Source organism: Spermophilus citellus (genome assembly GCF_964194105.1).
Source record: "Spermophilus citellus genome assembly, chromosome: 2".
Taxonomy (NCBI): Eukaryota; Metazoa; Chordata; class Mammalia; order Rodentia; family Sciuridae; genus Spermophilus; species Spermophilus citellus.
The window spans coordinates 10,111,349-10,137,618 of record NC_138183.1 but is presented as its reverse complement, the minus strand read 5'-3'; the positions used below and the strand labels follow the sequence as shown (position 1 = coordinate 10,137,618).

The following is a 26,270-nucleotide window of genomic DNA, read 5'->3' as shown; positions in this document are numbered from 1 at the left end:
CCCTACGTCACGTCCGGCCCGTGAGTGGCGTAAGCGCAGCGACGTCAGAGCCTGGCGGATTCTCCGCGCAGCTTCGGGCTACCCCAGCCCAGTCTGGCTGAACCCCGGTCACAATCCCTGAGGGACCCCGTAGATCCGGCCAGAGACACCGACTGGGACGCGTAGTTGTCTACCGCTGGGCGAGCCGAGATTTGTAGTTTTCAAGGGTGGCCAACTATTCTTTTTCTTCCCCTTCCCTTCCTTGTGACTCTTCCTAGGGGAACCGGCGAGACCTTTCCGAGGCAAAACGGCGAAGTGGGTGACTCTAGGCATTCACTCGTTTCTCATGCCGACCCTGTTAAGCACTCTCCCACCAGAACATCTTCAGTTAAAAATCGGGTAAGCTTGGCTATAGCAACCCGTTTGCACCTTCCAAGGCCTTGTGAAGACCTCGCCTAGTCCTGTGGCACAGATGTCAGACTCCGTTCCTCCGAACAGGAAGGAAGGGAAACCATTTCTTACACTAAATGCTATACAGAGGCTATTTTCCCCCCACTTAATCCGCATAAGGACTGGTAAAACTGCGAGGGCCAGAAGTTAAACTTGCCCAAAATCTCATAGGAAAGAAACGGTGGAGCCAAGATTGGAAAATAGGCTACTGACTTAAGCGTACTCCCGTAGGAGTTCTACAAGGGCTGGAAGGTTTTTTTGTTGTTGTTGTATCCCCAGTGCTAAGAACAGTACCTGGCACTTAGTGTACCCTTTACGCTGGTTTATTCTATGGAGCACCAACTATGTACCATTGAGTTGTAGAGACTTGAGTTATTCAGTGAACACGGAAAACAAAAATCTTTATCCTCATCCTGTAGTTTATAGAAGACGAAGACAGAATATAAATAATAATAGATTACTTATTGCGTTAAAAAGTGATATGTGATAGAAGAGGGGAAAAAAACCAGTAGGATAAAGAGATGGGGTAATGAGCGTTTTTAAGAAACAAAGAAACTGGGCCAGGTGGCGCATGCCTATAATCCCAGCAGCTGGGGAGGCTGAGACTGGAGTTCAAAGCCAGCCTTATCAACAGCTAGGCGCTAAGCAACTCAATGAGACCCTGTGTCTAAATAAAATACAAAATAGAGCTGGGAATGTGGCTCAGTGGTTGAGTGCCCCTGAATTCAGAAAAAAAAGAAAAACAATAAAGAAATGGGGGAGTTAGCTATGCAGATACCTGGGGGAAGTCATATAGAAGAGCTGATGCAGAGATGGAAGCGAATCTAAAGTCTTTGGGGACAAGGAATACTAGTGTTGTTAGAGCAAGGTAAGAGTAGGAAAAATCAGAGAAAAATGGAGTACATTGATTTTTTTTTTTTACTTTTGATGTTAAAGGAAATTAAGGAGTAAAATTATCTGACTTTTTAAATAAGGATCACTCTGGCTGCTGTATGAGACTACAAGAGGGCAATGGTTGCAACTGAGATATTAGAAGACTTATATAACCCATAGTAGCAAGTGCATCATCAATATTTGTTGTTTAAGAGACAGGACTGGGGCTGGGGATGTGGCTCAAGCTGTAGCACGCTGGCCTGGCATGCATGCAGCTGGGGTTCCATCCTCAGCACCACATACAAACAAAGATGTTGTGTCCGCAGAAAACTAAAAAATAAATATTAAAAAATTCTCTCTCTCTCTCTCTCTCTCTCTCTCTCTCTCTCTCTTTAAAAAAAAAAATTGACTAAGAGACAGGACTATCTATCATCATGGCACAAGCCTGTAATCCCAGTAAGGAAGAAGAATCACAAGTTCAAAGCAACCTCAACAATTGATAAGACTCTGTCTCAAAATAAAAAGGACTAGGGATATAGCTAAGTGGTAAAGCACCCCTAAATTCAACCCCCAGTACAAGAAGAGAGTGATCCTGGACTGAATCCTCTTGCTCTAGAGTATATTTTCAGAACAATGGGATAAACTTTTCCCCACTCTGGTGGTGCCAGAGCTCAAACCCAGGACCTCCTACATGCTAGGCAAGCTCTCTACTACTGAACTACTATACCTCTAACCTCGATAAAATTTTAAAATTTTTTTTCTTATTACAGGGAATTGAACCCAGGGGCACTTAGCCACTGAACCACATGCCCATTTTTATTTGTATTTGTGTTTTTTGTTGTTGTTGTTTTGTTTTTTTAGATAGGATCTTGCTAAGTTACTTAAATCCTCACTACATTGCTGACCCTGGCTTTGAACTTGTGATCCTCCTGTCTCAGCCTCCGGAGTCACTGGGATTACAAGCATGTGCCACTGCACCTGTCTCATTGGAATAAATTTTAATGAGAAGACTGGCGCGCTGGCACATGCCTGTAATCCCAGTGGCACTAGATGATTAGAGTTCGAATCCAGGCTCTACTACTTACTGTGTGATTTTTTTTTTTTTTTAGAGAGAGAGAATTTTTAATATTTATTTTTTAGTTTTTGGCGGACACAACATCTTTGTATGTGGTGCTGAGGATCGAACCTGGGACGGACGCACTCCAGGCGAGCGCGCTATCGCTTGAGCCACATCCCCAGCCCAACTTACTGTGTGATTTTGAGCAAGTTATTTATCCTTTTGAGATATGTAGATATCTGGGGGAAGTAATATGGAAGAGCTGAAGTCATATGGAAGAGTTTTCTCAGTTGCAATATGTCAGCAATAAAAATAGTGCCCACATCATAGTGAGATAAAAATAATACCTCATAGGCTTGTGCTGAAGTTTACAACAGAGTAAATACACGAAAGTGACTTAAACAACATCTAGCACAGAGTAAAGCCTGTATAATTGTTAGCACTAAGTATTGGGTGGACAAGAAAGATCTTTCTGAAGAATTAACTATTTAAGAGTTGCAAAAAATAAAATAGTATACTTTCTTTGGGAAAAATTGCAAATGGGGAAAAGATGCTATTGTTAGTTGGTCTTTTTATTGCAATCTTCTTAGGAAAGCTGGTGATTCACATTTCATCCCTGATCCTTAATAATTGGGAATAAATTATACTCAAGATACCTTCTTAAAAGTGGAAAATAAGACAAAAAGTGAGATGAATATGAGCTTTTATATAAACTGTGAAGTGCTTAAAAGGAAGGTGTCACCTGCATTCATTGCTAAGTCAGTGAATGGATCAGTGGTGTGCCCTCTGGTGGAAAGAAGTGGCAGTGCTTTACCAAACTGGCCACAAGAAGCCCCTATTGCAGACCCACCTCATAGAGTGAAACTTACTCTTCGTGTCCACAGCAGAGAGGAGGAAAGCATTCCTCAGGGTGTTGGGCGTGTTCTTAGGAAAGATAAGACATACTGAATGATTTGGGTCTGAAAGAGTACACAGTTCAATGACTGGAAAGTGTTCTTTGTCTTCCTTCCACAGAGCAGAGGATCTGGTCTCCCAGTTCTGTCATTTACGTGGGTAAGTGATTTTTACTTCTTTAGGCCTTGAATCCCATTTTAGTTTAGTGTTTTATTTTGTTTGGTACTGGGGATTGAACCCAGGGGCACTTAACTACCTAATTACATCCCCATCCCTTTTCATTTTTTATTTTGAGACAGGGTTTCTTGCTGAGTTGCTTAAGGCTTCACTAATTGGCTGCGGCTGGCTTTGGACTTGCAATCCTCCTGCCTCCACCTCCCAAGTCACTGGTATTACATGTGTGCACCCCTATGCCTACATGACTCCCATTTAAAAAATAAATTTCAAATGTTCCTTCCAGAATTCTCAAATGTGATTTCTAGTCTAGAACCATAGGTTCCACAGTAAAAAGTGGTTGTTATTTTGTTGTTGTTGTTTATATTTTGGTACTGGGGATTGAACCCAAGGGCACTTTACCACTGAGCTTTATCCACAAGCCTTGTTTTTTTTTTTTTTTTTTTTTTTTTTTTTAGACAGGGTCTCATTAAATTGCTCAGGGCCTCACTAAATTGCTGAAGCTTGCTTTGAACTTGAAATCCTCCTGCCAGGGCCTCCTGAGTCATGGGATTATAGGCATGAGCCACCTCACCTGACTAGTTGTTGTTTTGCTCACAGACCTTTTCTGATTTTTGTTTGTTTGTTAATATATGACACTTCATGCCATATCCAGCATGGAGCCTTGAAGTAGACCTACTCAAAAGACCCATGAGACTTAAGAGTATTCTGCATCTCTGAGCAGAAATCACTGTCTAGATGTGTGTGGACATAAGGTAGAGAAAACCTGGCCTTAGTTTTCTTTCCTGAAGAGGAACAGAATGACTGTGTATCCATAAACTCCTCTTTGACAGTGAGTGGGGATTTCGCCATTAACAAGGAATTCACGAAAACTCTATAGGTGTTAGAAATAGTATCATGAAGCAGTTAGGAGAGCTGCAGCCTTCAAATTCCATTTTGTCCATAATTTGATTATGCTTCAAGTAGCTAAAACATTTACCAGGATGGCTTTTCACCTGTATTATGGAGTCCTCTTGACCCCTGTCTCTGCACAGTAGGCATTATTATCCCTATCATTATAGATGAGGAAACTAGGGTTCAAGAAGGCTAATGAACTTGCCCAGTGTGAGAGTCTGATGGTTCTTGATAGAGCCTGGATTTGAACACAAGTAATTCTGACCTTTTTCCACTAAGCTACCATAGTGCTATAGTCCTGGAGTTCCTACTTTTCCAGTCTTAGCCATTTTCTCTGCTCAGAGTGTGATTCTCTAAATCAGACATAGGTGAGCCACCCTTTCAGGAAGGTCACAAAGAACCTATAGTTAGGATGTGGATCAGAGATAATGTAGGGGCTGAAGGTGTAGCTCAGTGGTAGAGTGCTTGCCTAGCATACACAGGCCCTGAGTTTGATCCCTAGCTCTGCAAAAAAGACAGAAATAAAATAAGGTTGCATGTGGTTTCAGTGTGACTAGTGAGGTCTAACTGGTTAGCCCAGCCCTAAATTAAAACATAAAAAGCTAATACTGGGTGGCTGTAATTCCAGTGACTAGAGAAGCTGAGGCAGGAGAAAGGCAAGTTCAAAGCTAGCTTGGACACCTTGGCAAGACTATGTTTTAAAATAAAAAATAACGGGCTGGGGCTATAGCTCAGTGGTAGAGCACTTGCCTAGCATGGGTGAGGCACTGGGTTCGATCCTCAGCACCACATAAAAAGTAAATAAATAAAATGAAGTTATAAAATTTTTAAAAAATAAAATAAAAAATAAAAAGGATTGGGGATGCCCTGGGGTTGTAGCTCAGGGTTAGAGCACTTGCCTAGCATGTGTGAGACACAGGGTTCAATTCTTAGCACCACATATAAATAAAATCAAGGTCTATCAACAACTAAAACTATTTTTTTAAAGATTGGGAGTATAACTTCCTGGATTCAATGCCCAGTGTAAAAAATTAATTAAAATTAGAATTTAAAAATGCAGATGTTCATACCTACCCACAGTAGTTCATGTATAACCACAAAGAGCCTTATCCCTTCACAGAGGACCTGCTCTGTGCCAGCACCTGGGTGCTGAGCACTTTACATTATCTCCTGTACTTCCCGCCATGACTGTCACAGAAATATGATTGGCTCCATGTTAAAGATGGAGGACACTGAGGCCCAGAATAAGTCATGGATGAGCTTTTTATTCCCTGCATTTTTTTTTAGTTGTGGATGGACACAATACCTTTATTTTGTTTATTATTTTTTATGTGGTGCTGAGGATCTAACCTATAATAGTTTGATCACACGTGCAAGGCAAGTGCTCTGCCACTGAGCCCCAGTCCCAGCCCCTCCCTTCATTCTTTACAATCATTCCTGTTTCTCCATTTTTAAGTTAGACTGTAAAGTCCTAGAGGCCAGGGCATGTTGTCCTGAGCATGCTATAATTCAAATGGCAACTACAGAATGAGTCAGCTATTTAAGGCACCAAACTTGAACTGGTCTTGAGGACAGACCAGCTGCCCAAGTGGACATCCAACGCCGGGCATTTCGCTTGTATGTCGTTTCCAAGTAACCCTGGCTTATTTTCTCCGCTGGGGAGGGAGGACTCCAGGGAAAGTCCGACCTGTTCCTGCTGGAGGACTTCGGGGTCCCCAGCGTTCCAACCTCTACGCCCCTTCCCAGGCAGCTGACAGCCCAAGTCGGAAAGCTGTTGGAAGCTGTTGGCCCCGACGCGCTTCCGGGGCCTGTGGGGAGGGGCAATGGCCTGAGTCCCGCCCCCTTCAGGGGCGGAGCCACGGATAGGGACTGGCCTAAGCTGCCGCAGGTAAAGTAGTTCTGAATGGGGGAATCTCCCGGCCTGGGGATCTGAGCGCCATGGGGGGAGGGGGGAGGGCGTATCTTTTACCTTGGAGTGGCGAGGAGAGAAACGCTGGTGGCCGGGTCAGAGACTATAGCCCCAGAGCCTAAAGCTCAGTGGGTGGGCTTTGCATGAGCAGGGACCTCTCCCAGCCGCCCCTGCTATCCCCCTCGCGGAGTCCCATCCCGTTGTGGGAACTCTAGGGTAGTGTCTTGTACCCTTTCTTCATTCACTCATCCTTCACTCCCTTCTACTCTATTCCAGGTCCATTGGTAAGCACTCCAGGAATTTAATCTAGAATCGAATCTAGAGACTTTAAATACTTTTTTTTTTTTTTTTTAAGAGAGAGAGAGAGGGCTGGGGATGTGGCTCAAGCGGTAGCGCGCTCGCCTGGCATGCATGCGGCCCGGGTTCAGTCCTCAGCACCACATACAAACAACGATGTTGTGTCCGCCAAAAAAAATGAAAAATAAATATTAAATTTCTCTCTCTCTCTCTCTCTCTCTCTCCCTCCCTCCCTCCCTCCCTCCTCTCTCTCTCTCTAAAAAAATGTGTTCCTTCCTTTCTCTCTTCTCTACTTTCTTGAAAAAAAGAGAGAGAGAGAGAGAGAGAGGGAGAATTTTAATATTTATTTTTTAGTTTTCAGCGGACACAACATCTTTATTTGTATGTGGTGCTGAGGATCGAACCCTGGCCGCACACATGCCAGGTGAGCGCGCTACCGCTTGAGCCACATCCCCAGCCCTAAATAGATACTTAGATCCAGAATAATCCCTGCAATGATAGCTTAATTAAAAATGTCAGCCCTCAGGTAGAAGGAAATAATTTGGGGGAGTAGAAGTGAAAAGCAAAAAAAAAAAAAAAAAGAGAGAGAGAGAGCGCTTTTCTTGAAGGAATATTTGAGCTGGGCTTTAGAGGCTGACTAGGAGTTTGCAAGTTTACAAGAAGGGAAAGGACATTCCAAGTAGGGGAAGCTGCTTGGGCTGCAAGTCATAAAACGACCTGCCATATAATAGGAGCAACAAAAAGCCGAGTATTGCAAGACATTGTGGAAGTCACTTTGCAGAGAATCAGTTGACACCAGAAGGCCTGACCTTCTGTCATGATAAGGCCAAGATTTATCCCAGAGTTCAGTATTTCTCAGACTCTTAGGATGTTTTATTTTTTTATAAACAAACATCTTACAGACTCTAAAATTTTGGCATATGCCCCTTCCCCATGAGAATCACAGGACACATAGAAAACTTTAGCCAAAAAAAACATATAGTTATATTAAGAAAGTTATGTTAAGGTTGGGTGGTGTAGCTCAAAGGTAGAGGACTCACCTAGCAATACACTAGGTCAAGGTTCAACCCCTAGCACTGAAAAAAAAAAAGAAAAATATTATATGAAAAGGTTCGTGATTCTTATTCAGATTAATCAGGCCTTAGACATTGGTACATTCAACAGGAAAGTTTTGTTTGTTTGTTTGTTTGTTTGTTTGTTTTGTGGTACTGGGGATCCTAGGCAAGCACTCAACCACTGAACTATATCCCCAACCCCTCAACAGGAGAGGTTTTAAAGGGGAGGGTAACCTGATTTGTTCTGTGTTTTATGAAGAAGATAATCGTAAATATCTAAAAGTGTCTTTTATTCTTATGCATAGGACACCATGAAGCAGCTGCCAGTCTTGGAGCCTGGAGACAAACCCAGAAAAGCAACATGGTCTGTAAAAGAGGATTCACTCACATGTGCATGCACGCGCGCGCGCACACACACACACACACACACACACACACAGAAGCTTTTGTTTCGTTTATAAATAGTTTACTAATGTATTTGGTCATCAGTGAAAAAGAGTAGAGATGAAACTGTCTGCAATTTCTGGTAATTAGACTCCAACTGTCTGAGAAGGTCTCCAGAGGAAAGATGACAGGGCAATAATTATCACAGAGCAGATGTTAATTTTATTAAAATCCTTTACCAAGAAGAGTAAGGCACTAACCATCTGGCATCCTCAACTCTAATGTAGTGTCTCCCCCCTGAGCTGTGACTCATTTTTAAAATTTTTAGGGAATTGAATTTGCATTCAAATTCACTGGCTTCACTGTTTCTTAGATGTTTGTTCAACCAACCCTTCATTCAATAATACTGTTACTGTTCTGACAGAGGCAGCTGCTGTGGAGGGTCTGGAGGTCCAAAGATCAACAGTCTCTGTGTAGTAGGGGCTCTAGACTAAGCAGTTCTTGGTGATAGCATGTGATCAGTGCTGAGGCAGGGTCAAAGAAAGCTGCATAGAAGTGGCAGTGTTTCCACGGGACCTTGAAGGAGAACCTCGTATGGCTCCCCTGCTTCCATCCTGTTGGGTACCTAACACATATCTGATCATGGCATTCTCTAGCTTAAAACCCTTTTGAGAGCTAGGGGTGGAGCCCAGTGGTAGAGTATTTACCTAGCATGTGCAAAATCCTGGGTTCCATTCTTAGCACTAGAAAAGAAAAATTGACAGACTTCTTATACTCTCCCACTGGTCCCTGCATAATCTATTTCTGCCTTTCCTTCCAACTTCAAATATCCTTACCTATTTTTTTGCTCTCTCTTCGTTTAGCATTGCCTTCAGTGTCCCACTCAGGTCCTGTACATGCTAGTTCCTCCACCTGGACCTCTCTTTCCCTTCAACTTTCATCTCTCTTTCCCCAGCTAATTTCTACTCCTACTTCACATCTCAGTTCAAATGGTCCTTCTTCAGGAAGCTGCCTCTGACCGCTGCACCCCCACCTCTCTTTACAGGGTCAAGCCCTCCTGTGGTACATTCCCATATTATTTGTCTTGTGTTAGACAAATAGCTAGTCCTGTCCTGAAATAGATATTTGTGAACTTGTTTAATGTTTCTTCCCAACTAGTTTGTAAGGGCTTTGAGGCCTTGTATTATTAACCATCTATCTAGATATGTATGTGTTCTTAGGTAAGTTATTAATCTTTGGGCTTTTCTAAGCCTCAGTTCCTCGGTTGTAAAACTCAAATGATGATAATAGTACTGATCCTCAAAGTGCTTCTGTGCAGATGAAATGAAACCAGGGTTGTGATGTCAGCACATTGCCAGAGTTGTGTGTGTGGCACATTGTTAGTAACTATCCAGGTGGTAATGGGGTATGCAGATCTGGAAGTCAGAAGAGATCTGAATATGAAGTAGAGATTTGGAAATCATGGATGATGATAGAGATGGTGGTAATTGAAGCAAACATAAACTGAGAAAAAGAGAATTCTAAGGATACTGAGAGTTAGGAGGAGGCTGTCAGGAAAGAAATCAGAGAAGGAAACAGAAAAGTGAATGGAGATTCAAAAGGTAGGAGTATGGTGAAGCAAGATTAGGGGAAAGGTAAAAGGAGGAGGGGAGGGTTGGGAATACCAGACATCAGAGATGTCAATAAAACATGGCCTAAAAAACAGCTAGGGAATTTTCTTTTCTTTTTTAATATTTTTTTTTAGTTGTCAATGGACTTTTATTTTGTTTATTTGTATGTGGTGCTGAGAATCAAATCCAGTATCTCACACATGCTAGGCAAGCGCTCTACCACTGAGCCACAATCCCAGCCCGGGAAATTTTCTTTTCTAATCATGAAACTTTAAAATGTGTTTTCTCAGTTAGCATTCAGAATAACTTTAGAGAATGGAATGACTGAATCCTGTATGCAATTTTCCAAGTCTTAGCTTTGGCTTGCATCAGGTTGAGCTTTATGAGTAATCTGGAAAGGCTCTTAAAATCCACAAATCCTAGAAAACTTTTCTGGACAGGGAGACATCACTGGTTAGTGGCAAGAACCTGAGTCTGTAGGCATCCCCATGAAGGCACCCTTTAACAAGACCCTTCCTACACTGCTACTGGCTTTGAGTCTTCACAACCACCTTTTGAGGTAAGACCTGTTGCTCTCCTTGTTTTACAAAAGAAGAAAGTGAAGTTTGGAAGGGTTAAGTGACTTCCAGGTCGTACATCTAGAAAGTACTGGAGCTGAGACTAGAACCAGGTCTGTCCAAATTCACAAACCACGTTTATAACCACTAACTATGCTGTTGTGTCAAGACATAAAAAGTGAACATTTCTGGATGTCATTTCCCTGTCCACCATATGGGGTCATTACCAACCCAGTGCATCTCACTTAGGTTATATAAAGTGGAAGTAGTGACAAAATTGAAAAACCAAAGCTGTGAACATAGGAAGATACTCCTGTTGATCAGGGAAGGGCTGTTTTGCTGGATACAGTTAAAGTGTCTGTGTATGTATCAGGTCCTTCCTTCTGTGAATTCTTCATGAGCAATGAAAAGAACACACCCCTACATTTGTTCTGTGCTTAGGTCTCCTGAATACATCCTCCCTTTGTCAGGTACACCTTGACTCCCCCTGGAGACAGCCCCTGTGCTCGAGTTGGCCACAGTTGCTCATATTTACCCCCAGTTGGTGATGCCAAGAGAGGGAAGGTCGTCATTGTTGGAGGAGCAAATCCAAACAGAAGCTTCTCAGATGTGTACACCATGAATCTGGGTAAGATCAATAGCTGCAGAATGCAGCTGGCTTTGTGCTGCCAGGTGTGAGCAGAGCATTCTTCAGAATACCAGCTCCAACCAGATAGCAGGAAAAAAGTACATCATTGACAGGTTTCAGCAGATTGGCACATATTCACCTGACCAGTGCCTCCTTGTTTAGGGGGTCAGACCTCCTATGGACCCATATGGAGCCCAGGACATCCAATCACTGATTCATCAAATATTTCTCCAGGAGACATCAGTGACTCCCACCTCTCCTTCCATTCACCTATTCAAAGAATCTTTTTTTTTTTAAATGTATCTTCTCTTTTTTATTTTTTTTAAGAGAGAGAGAGAGAGAGAGAGAGAATTTTTTAAAATTTATTTTTTAGTTCTCGGCGGACACAACATCTTTGTTGGTATGTGGTGCTGAGGATCGAACCCGGGCCGCACGCATGCCAGGCGAGCGCGCTACTGCTTGAGCCACATCCCCAGCCCCTATTCAAAGAATCTTTGGGTCACAAATATCTCCGATCTTCATCCATGTTGGTCCATTCTCACTACTACCACTGTAGTCCAAACCACTGTTACCTCTCAACTAGACTGTTGGAATCACCTCCTCACTGGTCTCCCTGTCTCCAAGTTTACCCACTGTACAGTGCATTTTCTTTTTTTTTTTTTTATTTTATTTTTTAGTTTTTTAGATGGACACAATATCTTTATTTTACATTTATGTGCTGCTAAGGATGGAACCAAGTGCCTTGTGCATGCTAGGCGAGCACTCTACCACTAAGCCACAACCCCAGCCCAGTTTTCTTTTAATATTTTTGTAGTTGTAGATGGACAGACTGCCTTTATTTTATTTGTCTTTATTATTTTTTTTAATGTGGTGCTGAAGATTGAATCCTTTGCCTCATGCATTCTAGGCAAGCGCTCTGCCACCTAAGTTACAGCCCCAGCCCTTTTTTTTTTTAAACTGAGATGTATCCCCAGCCTCGTTACAGTGCATTTTCTAGACCTAGCCAGAGAATGTTGTCTTAGATACAAGTCCAATTCCATTTATTTATTTATTTATTTATTTATAGTTGTAGATGGACACAACACAATGCCTTTATTTTTATGTGGTGCTGAGGATAGAACCCGGGTCCCACCCGTGCTAGGCAATTGCTCTACCGCTGAGCCACAATCCCAGCCCAGAATGCCTTTATTTTATTTGTTTATTTTTATGTGGGCTAAGCATCAAACCCATTACCTCACACATGCTAGGCAAGTGCTCTGCCACTGAGCTACAGCCTCAGCCCCATCAGTCTCCTTTTTAAGCCTTTCCCAACCTCATTTATTGGCTCTCACCAACCCACATTTGCTACACTGAATACCCTTCATTTCCTTGAAAAAAAATATTTTTTTAAATTTTTTTTTTTAGTTGTAGTTGGACACAATATCTTTTGTTTATTTTTATGTGGTGCTGAGGGTCAAACCCAGTGCCTCACATGTGCTAGGCGAGACTCTACCACTGAGCTACAACCCCAGCCCTCCTTGAATATATTTTGAACTTCCCCCTCCAAGCCATGGCATACCCTTGCATGGAAAGTTCTTCCCAAATCCCAAATTAAATGTCATTTCTGGCTGGGCATGGTGGTTCATGTCTGTAATCCCAGCAACTCAGGAGGCTAAAGTAGGAGGATCACGAGTTCACAGCTAGCCTCAGCAACTTAGCAAGGCCCTAAGCAACTTAGTGAGACCCTGTCTCAAAATAAAACATGAAAAGGGCTGGGGATGTGGCTCAGCAGTTAAGCACCCCTGGGTTTAATCCCTGGTACCAAAAAAAAAAAAAAAAAGGAAAAGAAAAGAAAGAACTAGTTATTTCTGTCAGGATTCTTTCCCTGGTACTTTTGGATTAGTTTAGTCACTACCTTCTTCTGTGGTCCACAGTATTGTGCACTGTCCCAACCTCTTCCCCTTCACGGTTCATAGCACATGGGATTGTTTCCTAAGGCTCTTCCCCACAGAGTGTAAGCTCCTTGGAAACAAGGGAACATGGTTATTTTATTTATCATTGTATCCCCAGCCACTACCAGAGCACTTAGCACAGAGCAGGTGCTTTTTTTTTTTTTTTTTTTTTTTAAAGAGAGAGTGAGAGAGAGGGGGGAGAGAGAGAGAGAGAGAGAGAGAGAATTTTTTTTTAATATTTATTTTTTAGTTCTCGGCGGACACAACATCTTTGTTGGTATGTGGTGCTGAGGATCGAACCCGGGCCGCACGCATGCCAGGCGAGCGCGCTACCGCTTGAGCCACATCCCCAGCCCATGCAGGTGCTTTTTAAGTATTTGGATGAATGAAGGAAGGAATGAGTGAGTGAACAAACTAATGAACCAGTGACTACTATGTGCTATACTTAGGGAAGAATTTAAAAACTGGTGATCCACATACATGTTTTGTTAATTCCATATAATTTGTTTTGTTTTGTTTTGTTTTAGTCATATGTTGTTTACAAAATAAGTGTGCAGGGGTCTACATTTAAAAATTGATGGGCTGGGGATATAGCCCTTTGATAGAATGCTTGCCTAGAACATGCAAGGCCTACAATACACACATACACACACACACACACACACACACACATTATCCTAAGAAGCCAAATCATTTTGTTGTTGTTGTTGTTGTTTTGTTTTTGTTTTCCCCCCAGTGCTGGGGATTGAATCAGGGCCTTGTACATGTAGTCAAATGCTCTACCTCTGAACTACAACTGTCTCTCTCGTGATAATTTAAAATGGTTTGACATCTCTAGACCTGCATGGCTACTTGGTAACAATTATTTGGTGCTGAGCTGCACCTATTGATGGGACATTCATTCTCCAAGTTGTCATAGTCCTTGCTTCTCCACTCTGGGCATTTGAATCTCTACTCCTTGCACTAGGAAATCCAAGGCAAATTGAATCTCTTCTAGTAGAATGCTTGCCTAGCATGCCCAAGACCCTGAGTTTGATGCCCAGGACTGGAGGAAAAAATGCAAGTCATTTTCAGCCATCAAGGAACTCACTTTTTAATTATATCTTTTTTTGTTTTGTTCTGTTTGTGGCGTGGGAATAAAACTCAGGACTAGGCAGGCATTCTACCAGTTCATACCCAGACCAAAGTTACACCTTACCACCTGTTACTAGCTTTGTGGTCCTGGCTAAACCATCTGGACCTCAGAGTACAATGTAGTGTGGATATAATTTGCTTCTGTTGGCCACCATAATGATTCAAAAAGATGGTGCCTTGGAACATCCTAGGAAATGGTTTTCTAACTAAAACAACTAATAGGGCCCTGGTTATAGCTCAATGGTAAAGTACTTGCCTAACATGTATGAGGCACTGGGTTCAATCCTTAGCACCACATAAAAATAAATAAATAAAATAATGGCATTGTATCCATCTACAACTAATAAGTTTTTTAAATATTTATCTTTTGGTTGTAGTTGGACACAATACCTTTATTTCACTTATTTATTTTTATGTGGTGCTGAGGATTGAACCCAGGGTCTTGTAAGAGCGAGGCAAGTGCTCTACCACTAAGCCCCAGCCCAATAATAAGATTTTTTTTTTAATAAAATAAAACAATTAATAGGTCAGGTGTTATTTTTCAGTGAACTTGGTTTAGCCAAAATCAGCTAGTTACAGTAAGAGACACCCACTTAAAAGAGAGAAACGGAGAAATTTATAAAGATATCAGAGATGTTTTGCAGAATCCAAGGGCAGGAAGCACATCCCCTCATGAGAGAGTGGAAACAGTGGCTCTGCTTGGCCCATTTATTTTTTTTTTCTTCTTTTTTTTTTATTATTAGTTGTTCAAAACATTACAAAGCTCTTGACATATCATATTTCATACATTTGATTCAAGCAGATTATGAACTTCCATTTTTACCCCGTATACATATTGCAGATTCACATTGGTTACACATCCACTTTTTTACATACTGCCATACTAGTGTTTGTTGTATTCTGCTGCCCTTCCTATCCTCTACTATCCCTCCTCTCCTCCCCTCCCCTCCCCTCCCATCTTCTCTCTCTACCCCATCTACTGTAATTAATTTCTCTCTCTTGTTTTTTTTTCCCCCTTTCCCCTCACTTCCTCTTATATGTAATTTTGTATAACAATAAGGGTCTCCTTCCTTTACCATGCAGTTTCCCTTCTCTCTCTCTTTCCCTCCCTGCTTGGCCCATTTAGATTAACTGGCTACTTCTTACTCAGTCAACTGAGACTAGAAAGTCAAAGTGATACAGACATTTTGTCTGGGCTCTACCCATGTGGTTAGAAGGGAGAATGAGGATAGTTTCCATAGACTAGGGCTTATGGACAGGCAGATAGCCCCCAAAGTATCTATTATCAATCGTCTCATAGGTTGACCCCATTCCCTTAAGTGACTTAATAGTCGTTCATTTGTGCTATTGGCCTTTTTTTTTTTTTAACTACCCTCCCCAAATTTGCCAACCAACATAAGCATTTGACAGCCCCAATTGAGGAACTGAGTGAAATGTTTTCTAGGGACACACCAGTGGGACTTAGCCACCTATGGGGGCCTCTTGCCACGGTACGAACATGCCAGCTTCATTCCTTCCTGCACACCTGGCAGCATCTGGGTATTTGGAGGGGCCGACCAGTCAGGAAATCGAAATTGTCTCCAAGTCCTGAATCTTGGTAAGTTGCCTAAGGTTGGTTTATTTTCATCTTGCACACATAATTTCAATTATAATTCCAGTATGTTTGGATTGAACTAATTAATTCATTTAACTTTTCTGACCTCATAAAAAACATGAATTTATCAACTCCTTAAATATCCAAGCTGGAAGGGACTTCAGAGAACACCTATGCCAGTGGGCAGCTCAGATCCAAGGAGAGGGATGTGACTTTCCTAAAGTTACCAGGGAGTCAGTAACTGAGCCAGGCTAGAACCCAGGTTACCTAGATCAGTGGTTCTCTAGTGAGGACTTTTATGTCCCACAAGTGAGATCAGGCAATATCTGGAAACATTTTTGGTTTTCACAGCTGGGGTCAGGGTAGCTATGGACTAAGTTGTTAGAGCTCAGAGATGCTGCTTTATGTCCTATGAGGCACAGGACTGCTCTAAAATGCCAGTCAATACCAAAGGTAAGATACTCTGCCTCAGGTCTTGTTAGTGTTTCTTTAAGCCAAAACTGGCTGGTCCCTTTCCAGTCTCACTGGTAGTTGTATCAAAGGAAAAGCAATTTGAGAGCATCACTCCCAGGAGGAGGTTGCTGAACTACTTGTGGGAGGTGGACTTGTCTTTTTGTCATTTTTAAAATTTTGCTTTTTTCTCTATGAATATTATTGACAAGCTGGATGTAGTGGCACATGACCAATCTCAGCTACTTAGGAAGCTAAGGCAGGAAGATTGCAAATTTGAGTCCAGCCTCGGCAATTTAGAAAAACCCTGTCTCAAAATAAAATAAAAAGGGTTTGGTATGTATCCCAGTGGTAGAACACTTGCCTAGCATGAGACAGTCTCTGGTTTAATCCCTAGCACCAAACATACAAACAAACAACAAAAAACACTAATCAGGATATGCTCTGCTGGGCACTAACCATGACCTTGAGCTAGTGATTTAATTTCTTTCTACCTCAGATTTCTTTTCTGTCACATTAGGATAGTAATGTTTCATCCCTTGTTAATTTGACAAGGGTTCAAATTAATTTGATATCTGGCAAAGACTTAACTCTCAATATTTGTTAGTTGTTTTGGTTAATGTACGTATGCTTTGGAAAATGGAAATCAGTTCTGGACCTACCCTTTTGATTCCAGTGACAGCATTCTTTAAATAAAATACAGTGAGCCAGGCATGGTCGTACACATCTGTAATCCCAGAGACAGGCAGGAGGGTCTCAAGTTTGAAGCCAGCCTCAACAAATTAGTGAGGCGCAACATAAAAAATGTTTAAAAAGACTGGGTGTGGCTCAGTGGTTAAGTGTCCTTGGACTCAATCCATGGTAGCAGAAATACAAAAGCAAAACACAGTGAAACTTTGGAAAGCTTCTACAAAGGAATTGATTTTCTCACTGTATCCCTTTTTATCCTAGAAAGTATAATTGACACAGTGCCCAAGAAATATGGAAAATGTGAGTCATTAGTTGCTTTTATTACCAGAGCAAGCCCTTCAAATGTCTTAAGACTCCTTTGTGGTTGTGTTGATGTTTGACTTCTGCACCTTCTAACTCCAAGTCCCAAAAGCTGTCCAACATCTGTAGCTACCAAGACGATTATATTTTGCTTTGAATGTGGGTTGGGATTTGTTCAGTCTCCAAGTTCATGTTTGAGTTCCACACATATTGCAGATGCTTTGTGCAGCATTTTGCATATTGGATGCAGGCCTTTTACAAAAGGCATAGAATTTTCCAGGCAAGAAATAATCCTTAGGCTGGATGCAGTGGCACATGCCTGTAATCCTAGTGGCCCAGTAGACTGAGGAAGGAGGATTGCAAGTTCAAAGCCAGCCTCAGCAACTTAGTGAAATTTTGAGATAGGGTCTCATTAAGTCTGTCTCAAAATAAAAAATAAGCTGGGTACAGTGAACATGCCTGTAATCCCAGGGTACCAGGGATTGAACTCAGGGGCATTTAACCACCGAGCCACATGAGGCTGAGATAGGAGAATCACAAGTTCAAAGCCAGCCTCAACAAATGTGAGGTGCTAAGCAATTCAGTAAGACCCTGTCTCTAAATTTAAGAAAATACAAAATAGGGCCGGGAATGGTTGAATGCCCCTGAGTTCAATCCCTGGTACCAAAAATAAAAATAAATAAATAAAAAATGAAAAGTTACCAAAAAAAAAAAAAAAAAAAGGAACAGAACTAATCCTTGAGATGTTGTGGTGGAGCAAGTATAGGACAGAGATGAGTTCAGGCTCCTTCTCTGCTTCTCAGATGTGCTATGATCTGGGGGACAGGATTTTAAGTTTCTGAGCTTCAGTTTCCTCGTTCCAAAATGGAAATACTTTTTACCCATCTCCAAGGGGTGAGTGAGGATATTGGGAGTGGCAGAATATTCAGGGCAATGATCTTACACACAGAAGCTGTTCAGTTAATATGTCTGTTTCTATAGAATTCATGTTTTATTCTAAAAAGAAAGCAGCTTCTATATATCTACGAGGTGGCAAGCTTTTATTCTCAAGTCAGAAGAGGAGAATAATCATAGATTCTAGTGTTATTGAAACAGAGTTTAAATCCCAACTCAGCCATTTACTAGCCTGGTCACTGTAAATAAAAGTGACTTAATGTATCTCTGCTTAAATTCCCTTCTCTGTAAAAGGGGAAATCTAACATTTTTTTAGTACTTCGTTTGTTTGTGCATGCGCATGCCACCTAGGGATACATTACCACGATCCACATCCTCAGCCATTTTAAAATTTTTTGTTATTGTTTTGCTTTTTTAAATTTTGAGATAGGGTCTCATTAAGTTGGCCTGGCTGACCTCAAATCTGCCATCCTCCTGCTTCAGCCTCCTAAGTCTCTGAGATTTCAGGTGTGTACCACTGCACTGCTTTATTATTTTGTAGGGATTCTTATTATTGGTACTGAAACTGTAATAATATTGTCTGCTTTCATTTAATGGCTACATTTTCTGGGAAATTTGGCACATTTGGACTCTGGCATCTAGTTGGAATGAATTTTAGCAAATTTTGAGCTCCTCTGAATAAACACAGGGCAGGGTAGTCAACAAAGTGTATAATATAAAGAGGATATTGAGGGTTTTTTGTTTGTTTTCTTTTGGTATTGGATATTGAACTAGGGGCACTGTATAACTAAGCTACATCCCCAGTACTTTTTATTCTTTATTTTGAGACAGAGTCTCATGAAATTCTTGAGGTTGATCTCGAACTTATGGTCTTCCTGCCTTAACCTTCCAGGTAGCTGGGATTATTGGTGCATGCCACTGTGTGTGGCTAACTTCATTCTTTTTTTTTTTCCCCCCATGGGGATGGGGTACCAGGGATTGAAATCAGGAGCACTTAACCACTGAGCCACATCCCCAGCCCTATTTTGTATGTCATTTAGAAACAGGGTCTCAATGAGTTGCTTAGCACCTCACTGTTGCAGAGGCTGGCTTTGAACTCAAGATCCTCCTGCCTCAGCCTCCCAAGCTGCTGGGATTACAGTTGTGCACCATGGTGCTCAGCTAAATTTGGGCTTCTTACCTAAAACTGAGCTGTCCTTCTCAAGGATCAGGGTAATAAAGTGACCCTGCATAGCCCTACCAAGATTGGAGGTCAAGAACTCAGGCTGTAGATCAGTGTCAGAGTGCATGCCTAGCATGCACAAGACCCTGGGTTCAGTCACTAGCACCCCCACACACAAAAAAAAAAAAATGAGTAAGGGTCAGAGGTCCCCTTGGCCTGGATGTTTTAGAACCCTGCCTTCTCTCTGGACCAGAAACCAGGATTTGGAGGACGCCAGAAGTGACCGGCCCCCCACCATCTCCAAGAACATTCCACACATCATCAGCAGCTATTGGAAACCAGCTCTATGTCTTTGGGGGTGGAGAGAGAGGTGCCCAGCCTGTGCAGGATGTGAAGCTGCATGTGTTTGATGCAAGTATGGACTATCAGGAATATCACTTAGGGGCTGGGGATGTGGCTCAAGCGGTAGCACACTCGCCTGGCATGTGTGCCGCCTGGGTTCTATCCTCAGCACCACATACAAACAAAGATGTTGTGTCTGCCAAAAACTAAAAAATTAATTAATTAATTAAAAAATTAAAAAAAGATTACAGGGATATCACTTAACCTGCTCAGGGCTATGTTGGCTGGTAGTTTACCTAATGTATAGGAAGCAAAGATTGGAAAGCGAAATTGTGGCCAAATATTTCACTTCTAGACTTTTTTGCTGATATGTATTTTTTTCTTGTAGCAACATTTGCTTTGAAAAGATACCCATGATCAATTTTTTAAAATTAAACAGTAAACTTCATAAAGTAGAAAAGTAAATGTTCCTTCTTCAGCCTTTCCTTACCACTCTTTAGATAAGTAAATGATATTAGCAATTTATTATCTCTCCTTTCAGACTTACCTATGCATTTATAAATCATACAGGTTTGTGTATAGGTGCATATGTAAATATTCTGTGAATTTTTGAAATCAGATAAAACTTTAAAAACACATACATGAAATCAGATTATATACACTTTTCTGCAGCTTATATTCATTTATCTATCTATCTATTTTCTGGCACTGGGAATTGAAGGCAGGGCACTTTACCACTGAGCTACACTCCAGTTCTATTTATTTTTTATTTTGAGACAGAGTCTCTCTAAGTTGCTTAGGGCCTCCCTAAAGTGCTGAGGTTGGCCTTGAACTTGAGATCCTCCTGCCTCAGCCTTCTAAATCACTGGGATTACAAACATGCTCCCCCACACCCAGAAGAACACCTTTTCTTTTAGAGTAGGAGTAGGTTTTTAGTAATTGAAAGTATACACTTCTAAACCATACAACTGGGATCAAGACCAGATCTGATACATGGTTTCTTTGTTACTTTAGGCTAGTGACTTAATCTCCGATAGCCTTAGTTTGCTTACTTGTTAAATAGAGAAAATAGTAGTGTTTACCACACACACACACACACAAAAAGTTGTTTTTTTTGTTTTTGTTTTGTTTTTTTTTTTATTCTGTGGATTAAACCCAAAGGCACTAAACCATGGAGCCATATCCCTAGCCCTTTTTTTGTATTTTCTTTAGAGACAGGGTCTCGCTAAGTTGCTCAGGCCCTTGCTAAATTACTGAGTCTGGCTTTGAACTTGCAATCCCTCTCCTCAGCCTCCCCAACCACTGGGATTACAGGAATGTGCTACTGCTCCTGACCTTTTTAGTTTTTGTTTTTTTTTTTAATTTTGAGATAGTCTTACTAAATTGTTGAAGATCTTGCTAAATTACTGAGGCTGGCCTCAAACTTGCGATCCTCTTGCCTCAGTCTCCCAAGTCATGCATCACCAAGCCCAGTAAGAGGTTGTAAAGATTATTTTTTTTTAAAAAGAGATTTAAGTGAGATAATATGATAAAGTGCCTGAGACATAAAAAGTACCTAATAAATATTAACTATATTATTATTATTATTTCTTCATTTAATTAAACTTTATGAATAGCTTGCTAAGTCAGTACCAATTTCCATGCAAAGCATATCCTTCTATGTGTATATTATTCATTGATTTTCTTATTGATTAGCTTTTTGCTGACATTGGAACAGTGAACATTTGTATATATTAATCTTTGCATATATTAATTTATACAAACATATAGAAGAGATGCACTATGTATACTATCTCATTTAATTCATACCTCAACTCTAAGAAGTAGGTATTGTCTCTCTCCCCATTTTGTACACCTATAGAAACTAAATCCTTCCCAGGTGCTGTGGCAAAAGCTTATAATCCCAGTTTCTCAGGAGGCTGAGGCAGGAGGATCACAAGTTCCAGGCCAGCCTCAACAATTTACCAAGACCCTGAGCAACTTAGTGAGACCCTGTCTCAAAAAATAAAAAGGGGTCTGGGGTTGTGGCTCAGCAGTAGAGTACTTGTCTAGCACATGTAAGGCCCTAGGTTCGATTCTCATCACCATATAAAAATAAAATAAAGATATTGGGTCCAACTACAACTAAATAAACAAAATATTTTAATAAATAAATAAATAGGGCTGGGAATAGCCAGGTGCATGGCACACACGTGTAATCCCAGCAGTTCAGGAGGCTGAGGCAGGAGGGTCACAATTCAAGCAACTTCGCAAGACCTTGTCTCAAAATAAAAAAAAATATATAGGCTGGGGATGTGGCTCAAGCGGTAGCGCGCTCGCCTGGTATGCGTGCGGCCCGGGTTCGATCCTCAGCACCACATACCAACAAAGATGTTGTGTCCGCCGAGAACTAAAAAATAAATATTAAAAATTCTCAAAAAAAATATATATAAAGTGCTGGGGATGTGGCTCAGCGTTGAATGCCTCTGGGTTCAACCCATGGTACCCCCAAAAAAGGGGGGGGTAAGAGAGAATGTAGCTCATTGGTAAAAGCACCCCTAGATTCAATTCTCAGTACCAAAAAAAAAAATTCTTGTCACAGAAGAAGTGTATTTGTTCATTTTAACTTTCAGGAAGCTCTAGGTTGAAGATTAAGAGGAGATCATTTCAGTTAAAAAGAAGAAATAGGGGCTGGGGTTGTGGCTCAGTGGTAGAGCATTCACCTAGCATACATGAGGCACTGGGTTCGATCCTCAGCATCATATAAAAATAAAATAAGGGTATTGTGCTCATCTCCACCTGAAAAACAAAAGTGTGTTTATATATATACATACATATATATAAAATAAGAAATGGTCTCCTAATGCCCCAGAGAAGGGGCAGGCATGTTAGATAGTGTGCTCTCCAGCCCTGGGAGCATCCAAGCAGAGGCTGTACATGCTGTAGTGTGAGGGAGATCTGAATGGAGTTGTCTCTAAGAAGGATGCTTCCTGCTTAGAGCATCTCTGCTTGCTGGGAGGTGATAAAGAAGCTTGGATGTGTTGCTCTCGTTCTTGCTTCATAGCTTTGCCACTTGATGTCAATGAATTTACTTTCTAGATACTCTGACCTGGTCACAGCCAGAGACATTTGGAAGTCCTCCATCTCCCCGGCATGGTCATATGATGGTAGCAGCAGGGACAAAGCTTTTCATCCATGGAGGCTTGGCAGGGGACAAATTCTTTGATGATTTCCATTGCATCGATACAAGTAAGTAGGGTAGAGTGTGTGGAGGCTTGTCTGTGGTACTGGGATTGAACCCCATAGCGGGGCAAATTAAACTACATCTCAGACCTTTACTTTTTATCTTAAGACAGGGTCTTAGGGCTGGGATTGTGGCTCAGTGGTAGAGCACTCGCCTAGTACAGGTAAGACCCGGGTTCAATCCTCAGCACAAAAAATAAAGGCATTGTGTTGAGTCTAAAAAATAAATAACAACAACAACAACAACAAAAAAGACAGGGTCTTGGTAAGTTAGTTGCCCTGGCTGACCTAGAACTTGTGATCCTCCTGTCTCAGCCTCCCAAGTAGCTGGGTTTATAGACATGCTTCCTCACATCTGGCTGCTTAACATGTTTTTTCCTAAAAGAAGCTGGGTACAGTGTTGGACTCCTATAATCCCAGCTTTTCCAGAGGCTGAGGTAGAAGGATACTTGTAAGATCAAGGACAGCCCTGGGCAAATTAGTGAGGCCCTGTCTCAAATTAAAAAGGGGTGGCGATCCAGCTCAGTGGTAGAGTACTTGCCTAGCATGCGCAAGTCCCTGGGCCCAATCCCTGTACCACACACACACAAAAAAAAATGTGTGTGTGTTTGTGTTCTTTATTAGATGTGCTTTTTTGTTTCGTTTTTTGGTAATGGGGATTGAACCAGGGGTACTTAATCACTGAGCTCCCCAACCTCTTATATTTTTTATTTTTGAGACAGGGCCTCTCTAAGTTGCTGAGGCTGGTCTCAAACTTTCGATCCTCCTGCCTCAGACTCCCCCGTCCTTGGGATTACAAGCATGCACCATTGTGCCCTGCTCATTATGCTTTGTGCTCTACAACTGGATTTTTTTCAGGCATTAGCCACACCAGACCAGGATAACATTTAGGATGTTTCTGAAGGTAAAAGACCAGAAGTACATGTTTCTCAGGCTAAACATTTGAAAACACAGGAAGAGGAAAGTTAGAACATGAGAATTGTCTCTAAGTAGCTAACGTGCACTGACAGGCCCTGGAGAGCCTGGTCTCCTTCTGGATTATTCCTTTGGGTTCTAGCTCCTTTTGGGCAGGGACTCATCTTTTGTTTGCTGGTGTATTTCTAGCACTTAGCACAGTGTCTGGAACATTCTAAGTGATGAAATACACATCTGTTTATGAGTGGATAGATTAATAAATGAACAGTTGTACATTACTCTAGACTCAAGAACAATGGAACAATGGGCAAAAGGCATGGGAACTCCTGTGCAGACTTCCTTACCAAGCACTGGGTTCTTTGAAGCCTGGGGATGCTGACTGGGATTCTAACATTGGCTAGCATTGTGACCCCAAATACTTGGCCCCCTTCACACTGACAGGTGGAAACAGATATTCATTCTTTTTTTTTTTAACCTTTGTTTATTTAAAATATTTTTTTTTAGTGGTGCTGGAGATCAAATTGAACCCAGTGCCTCATGAGTGCTAGGCAAGCACTCTACCACTGAGCCACAGTCCCAGAACATGATCTTCATTCTTTACAAGAAGCATTCCTTGCAGGTGGTCTCATGGGGTTTTTATGCTTATTTTTCAAAAGGAAGTCCTTTTCTCTTGTGCTGAAGGACTGGACTACTTCCTGTCTGTTTTTCCTGCCTACCCAAATAGTTCTCTAAACCTAAAATCTAATAATATCCTGCCTGATGTAAATGCTTCTTAAATTCTTGTTTAAAAGATTCTAATTAGCTGGGAAAGGTGGGGCACACCTGTAATCCCAGCGGTTTAGGAGGCTGAAGCAGGAGGATCACAAGTTCAAAGCCAGCCTCAGCAATTTAGCAAGGCCCTAAGCAATTTAGTGAGACCTGTTTCAAAATAAATAAAATAAAAAGGACTGGGTTGTAGCACAGAGGTAGAACACCCTTGGGCTCCCCAGTACCAAAAAAAAAAAAAAAAAAAAAAAAGTTTTGGAAGTAGATGCTAAGGAAGACAGCAAGTTGTAGAGAACTCAGGTTTTGGAGCAGGACCTCAGTCTAGCTCTGCCACTTACAAGCTGTGGGATCTCAAGCAAGCCTCTTTCCCTCTCTAATAATCCCCTTGTGCTCATCTGTAAGAAGGGGGTAGGCTGGGGTGGGGATATAGCTCAGTTTGTAAAGTGTTTGCCTCACATGTACAAGAGGCCCTGGATTCAATCCCCAACACCACACACAAAAAAAAAAGGGGAGGTGAGGGGTAGGCACAAATAATAGTAATTCACAGAGCTTTTATGAGAATTAAGTGAACCAGATATTGAAAGTAGCCAGCCAGTGCTTACAAAGTTGCTTTCTGAATAACTTGGTATTTAAAACACACAACTTACCTGCTTCTGGGCAGTTAATGGTGTGAACAAAGGTGATAATCACTAAATAAGGCTGTATCACATTTCTCAGAGTGCTCCATCAGAATCCTCTAGGTTAATTGTAAAAACTATAGATCACTGAGTGTTTCCCCTCCCTCCCTGGACTACCCATTCAAGCCCCACCTCCAAGTAATTCTTATGCACACTAGACCTTGCTCTGTCACCTCTCTAGAGCTCCAAGTGAATGACCTTGAGTGATTGATTTGCAAACTGCATTAGATAACTTTGAAACCACATTTTAGCCTGTACAGTGCTAACTCTTTCTCTCTGCAGGTGACATGAAGTGGCAGAAGCTCAGTCCCACAGGGGTCGCCCCAGCAGGCTGTGCTGCCCACTCAGCTGTGACTTTGGGAAAACATATATATGTCTTTGGAGGAATGACTCCTACAGGAGCACTGGACACAATGTACCAGTATCACATAGGTGAGTGGTGCAAACGTGTTTTGCAAAGTGACATAATGCCTTGGTTTTTCAATTTGGTTCCTCCATGTCTAAATCCAAAGGAATGAAAATTGAACTTACAGGAAATGACATCATTAAAGCAGTAACACTGTCTTTGGGGTTTGTTTTCCCTCACTCAGCTGATACAGTAAATCACAGAACATCTCTTGAAATTTCATAACATGCACCTTTGTTCTTTATCCCTGCCAGAAAAACAGCTATGGTCTCTCCTTAAATTTGATACTTTGCTGCCCCCTGGACGTTTGGATCATTCCATGTGTATCATTCCATGGCCAGTGACATCTACTGAGAAAGAAGAATCAAATTCTGTTACCCTAAACTGTGAAACTGAGAAAGGGGATTCCACCGACAGAGTGGCACCATGTGGCAGCACATCTGAGGAAAGCCAGAGTGACATACTGCTATGTTTTGTGTTTGGTGGGATGAATACAGAAGGGGAAATCTATAATGATTGTATTGTGACTGTAATTGACTAAAAAAAAAAAATATTGTTACTTTCATTAAAGTTAAGAGAAACCTTAACTGTTTTCTGCTTCCAAATTTTTTCTGCAAAATATATCCATCTTACTTTGGTAGGTAATGACTTGACAGCCCAATGCAAAAAATTCTATTATAAAAACGGTTTTACCAGCAACCAAACCTAGGTAAAAGTGGGCCATGGTGGCAAATGTCTGTAATCCCTGCAGTTTTGAACTCCTAGGAGGTTCAAAAGTTTGAGGCCAGCCTGGGCAACTCAGTGAGACCCTGTCTCAAAATAAAGGGCTGAGGATGTATGTAGTAGCTTAGTGGTAGAGCACCCAAGGTTTAATCCCCAGTCCTGGGGGGAGGACCCTAAGTAAAGAAAAGTCATAGATATTAGACATTTGCCAGTTGAAAGTTCTTGTTAATATTCATTAGTTGATCCTCATAAAGAGGTGCAGACTATTTGATAGTAGTAATAGCCTGTGGGGACAATTCACTAT

The 26,270-nt window shown here is 41.6% G+C and overlaps 1 protein-coding gene across 7 annotated transcripts; it reads left to right on the top strand.

The window, feature by feature from the left end:
* The first annotated feature begins 238 nt into the window (after nucleotides 1–238).
* Nucleotides 239–25,824, top strand: RABEPK (Rab9 effector protein with kelch motifs). Of its 7 annotated transcripts, XM_081281941.1 has the most exons (10): nucleotides 239–378; nucleotides 3,374–3,412; nucleotides 6,882–6,951; nucleotides 7,888–7,946; nucleotides 10,604–10,761; nucleotides 15,271–15,423; nucleotides 19,170–19,331; nucleotides 22,337–22,486; nucleotides 25,120–25,269; nucleotides 25,498–25,824. In XM_081281941.1, the coding sequence occupies exons 1-10, from the start codon at nucleotides 326–328 to the stop codon at nucleotides 25,782–25,784; spliced, it is 1,281 nt and encodes a 426-aa protein (XP_081138067.1). In that variant the 5' UTR covers nucleotides 239–325; the 3' UTR covers nucleotides 25,785–25,824. The 7 variants fall into 7 exon arrangements, with proteins under 7 accessions (XP_081138067.1, XP_081138069.1, XP_081138068.1 ...); XM_081281943.1 differs by lacking the exon at nucleotides 19,170–19,331; XM_081281944.1 differs by lacking the exon at nucleotides 6,882–6,951 and having other exon boundaries at nucleotides 245–378.
* The last annotated feature ends 446 nt before the right edge of the window (nucleotides 25,825–26,270 follow it).

Excerpts from the sequence above, each read along its gene's own strand:
- RABEPK (XM_081281941.1), top strand. The coding sequence starts at position 326 with ATGCCGACCCTGTTAAGCACTCTCCCACCAGAACATCTTCAGTTAAAA. Across the intron at positions 379-3,373 it reads CATCTTCAGTTAAAAATCGG|AGCAGAGGATCTGGTCTCCC; the intron begins GTAAGCTTGGCT and ends TTCCTTCCACAG. Across the intron at positions 10,762-15,270 it reads TGTGTACACCATGAATCTGG|GGACACACCAGTGGGACTTA; the intron begins GTAAGATCAATA and ends AATGTTTTCTAG.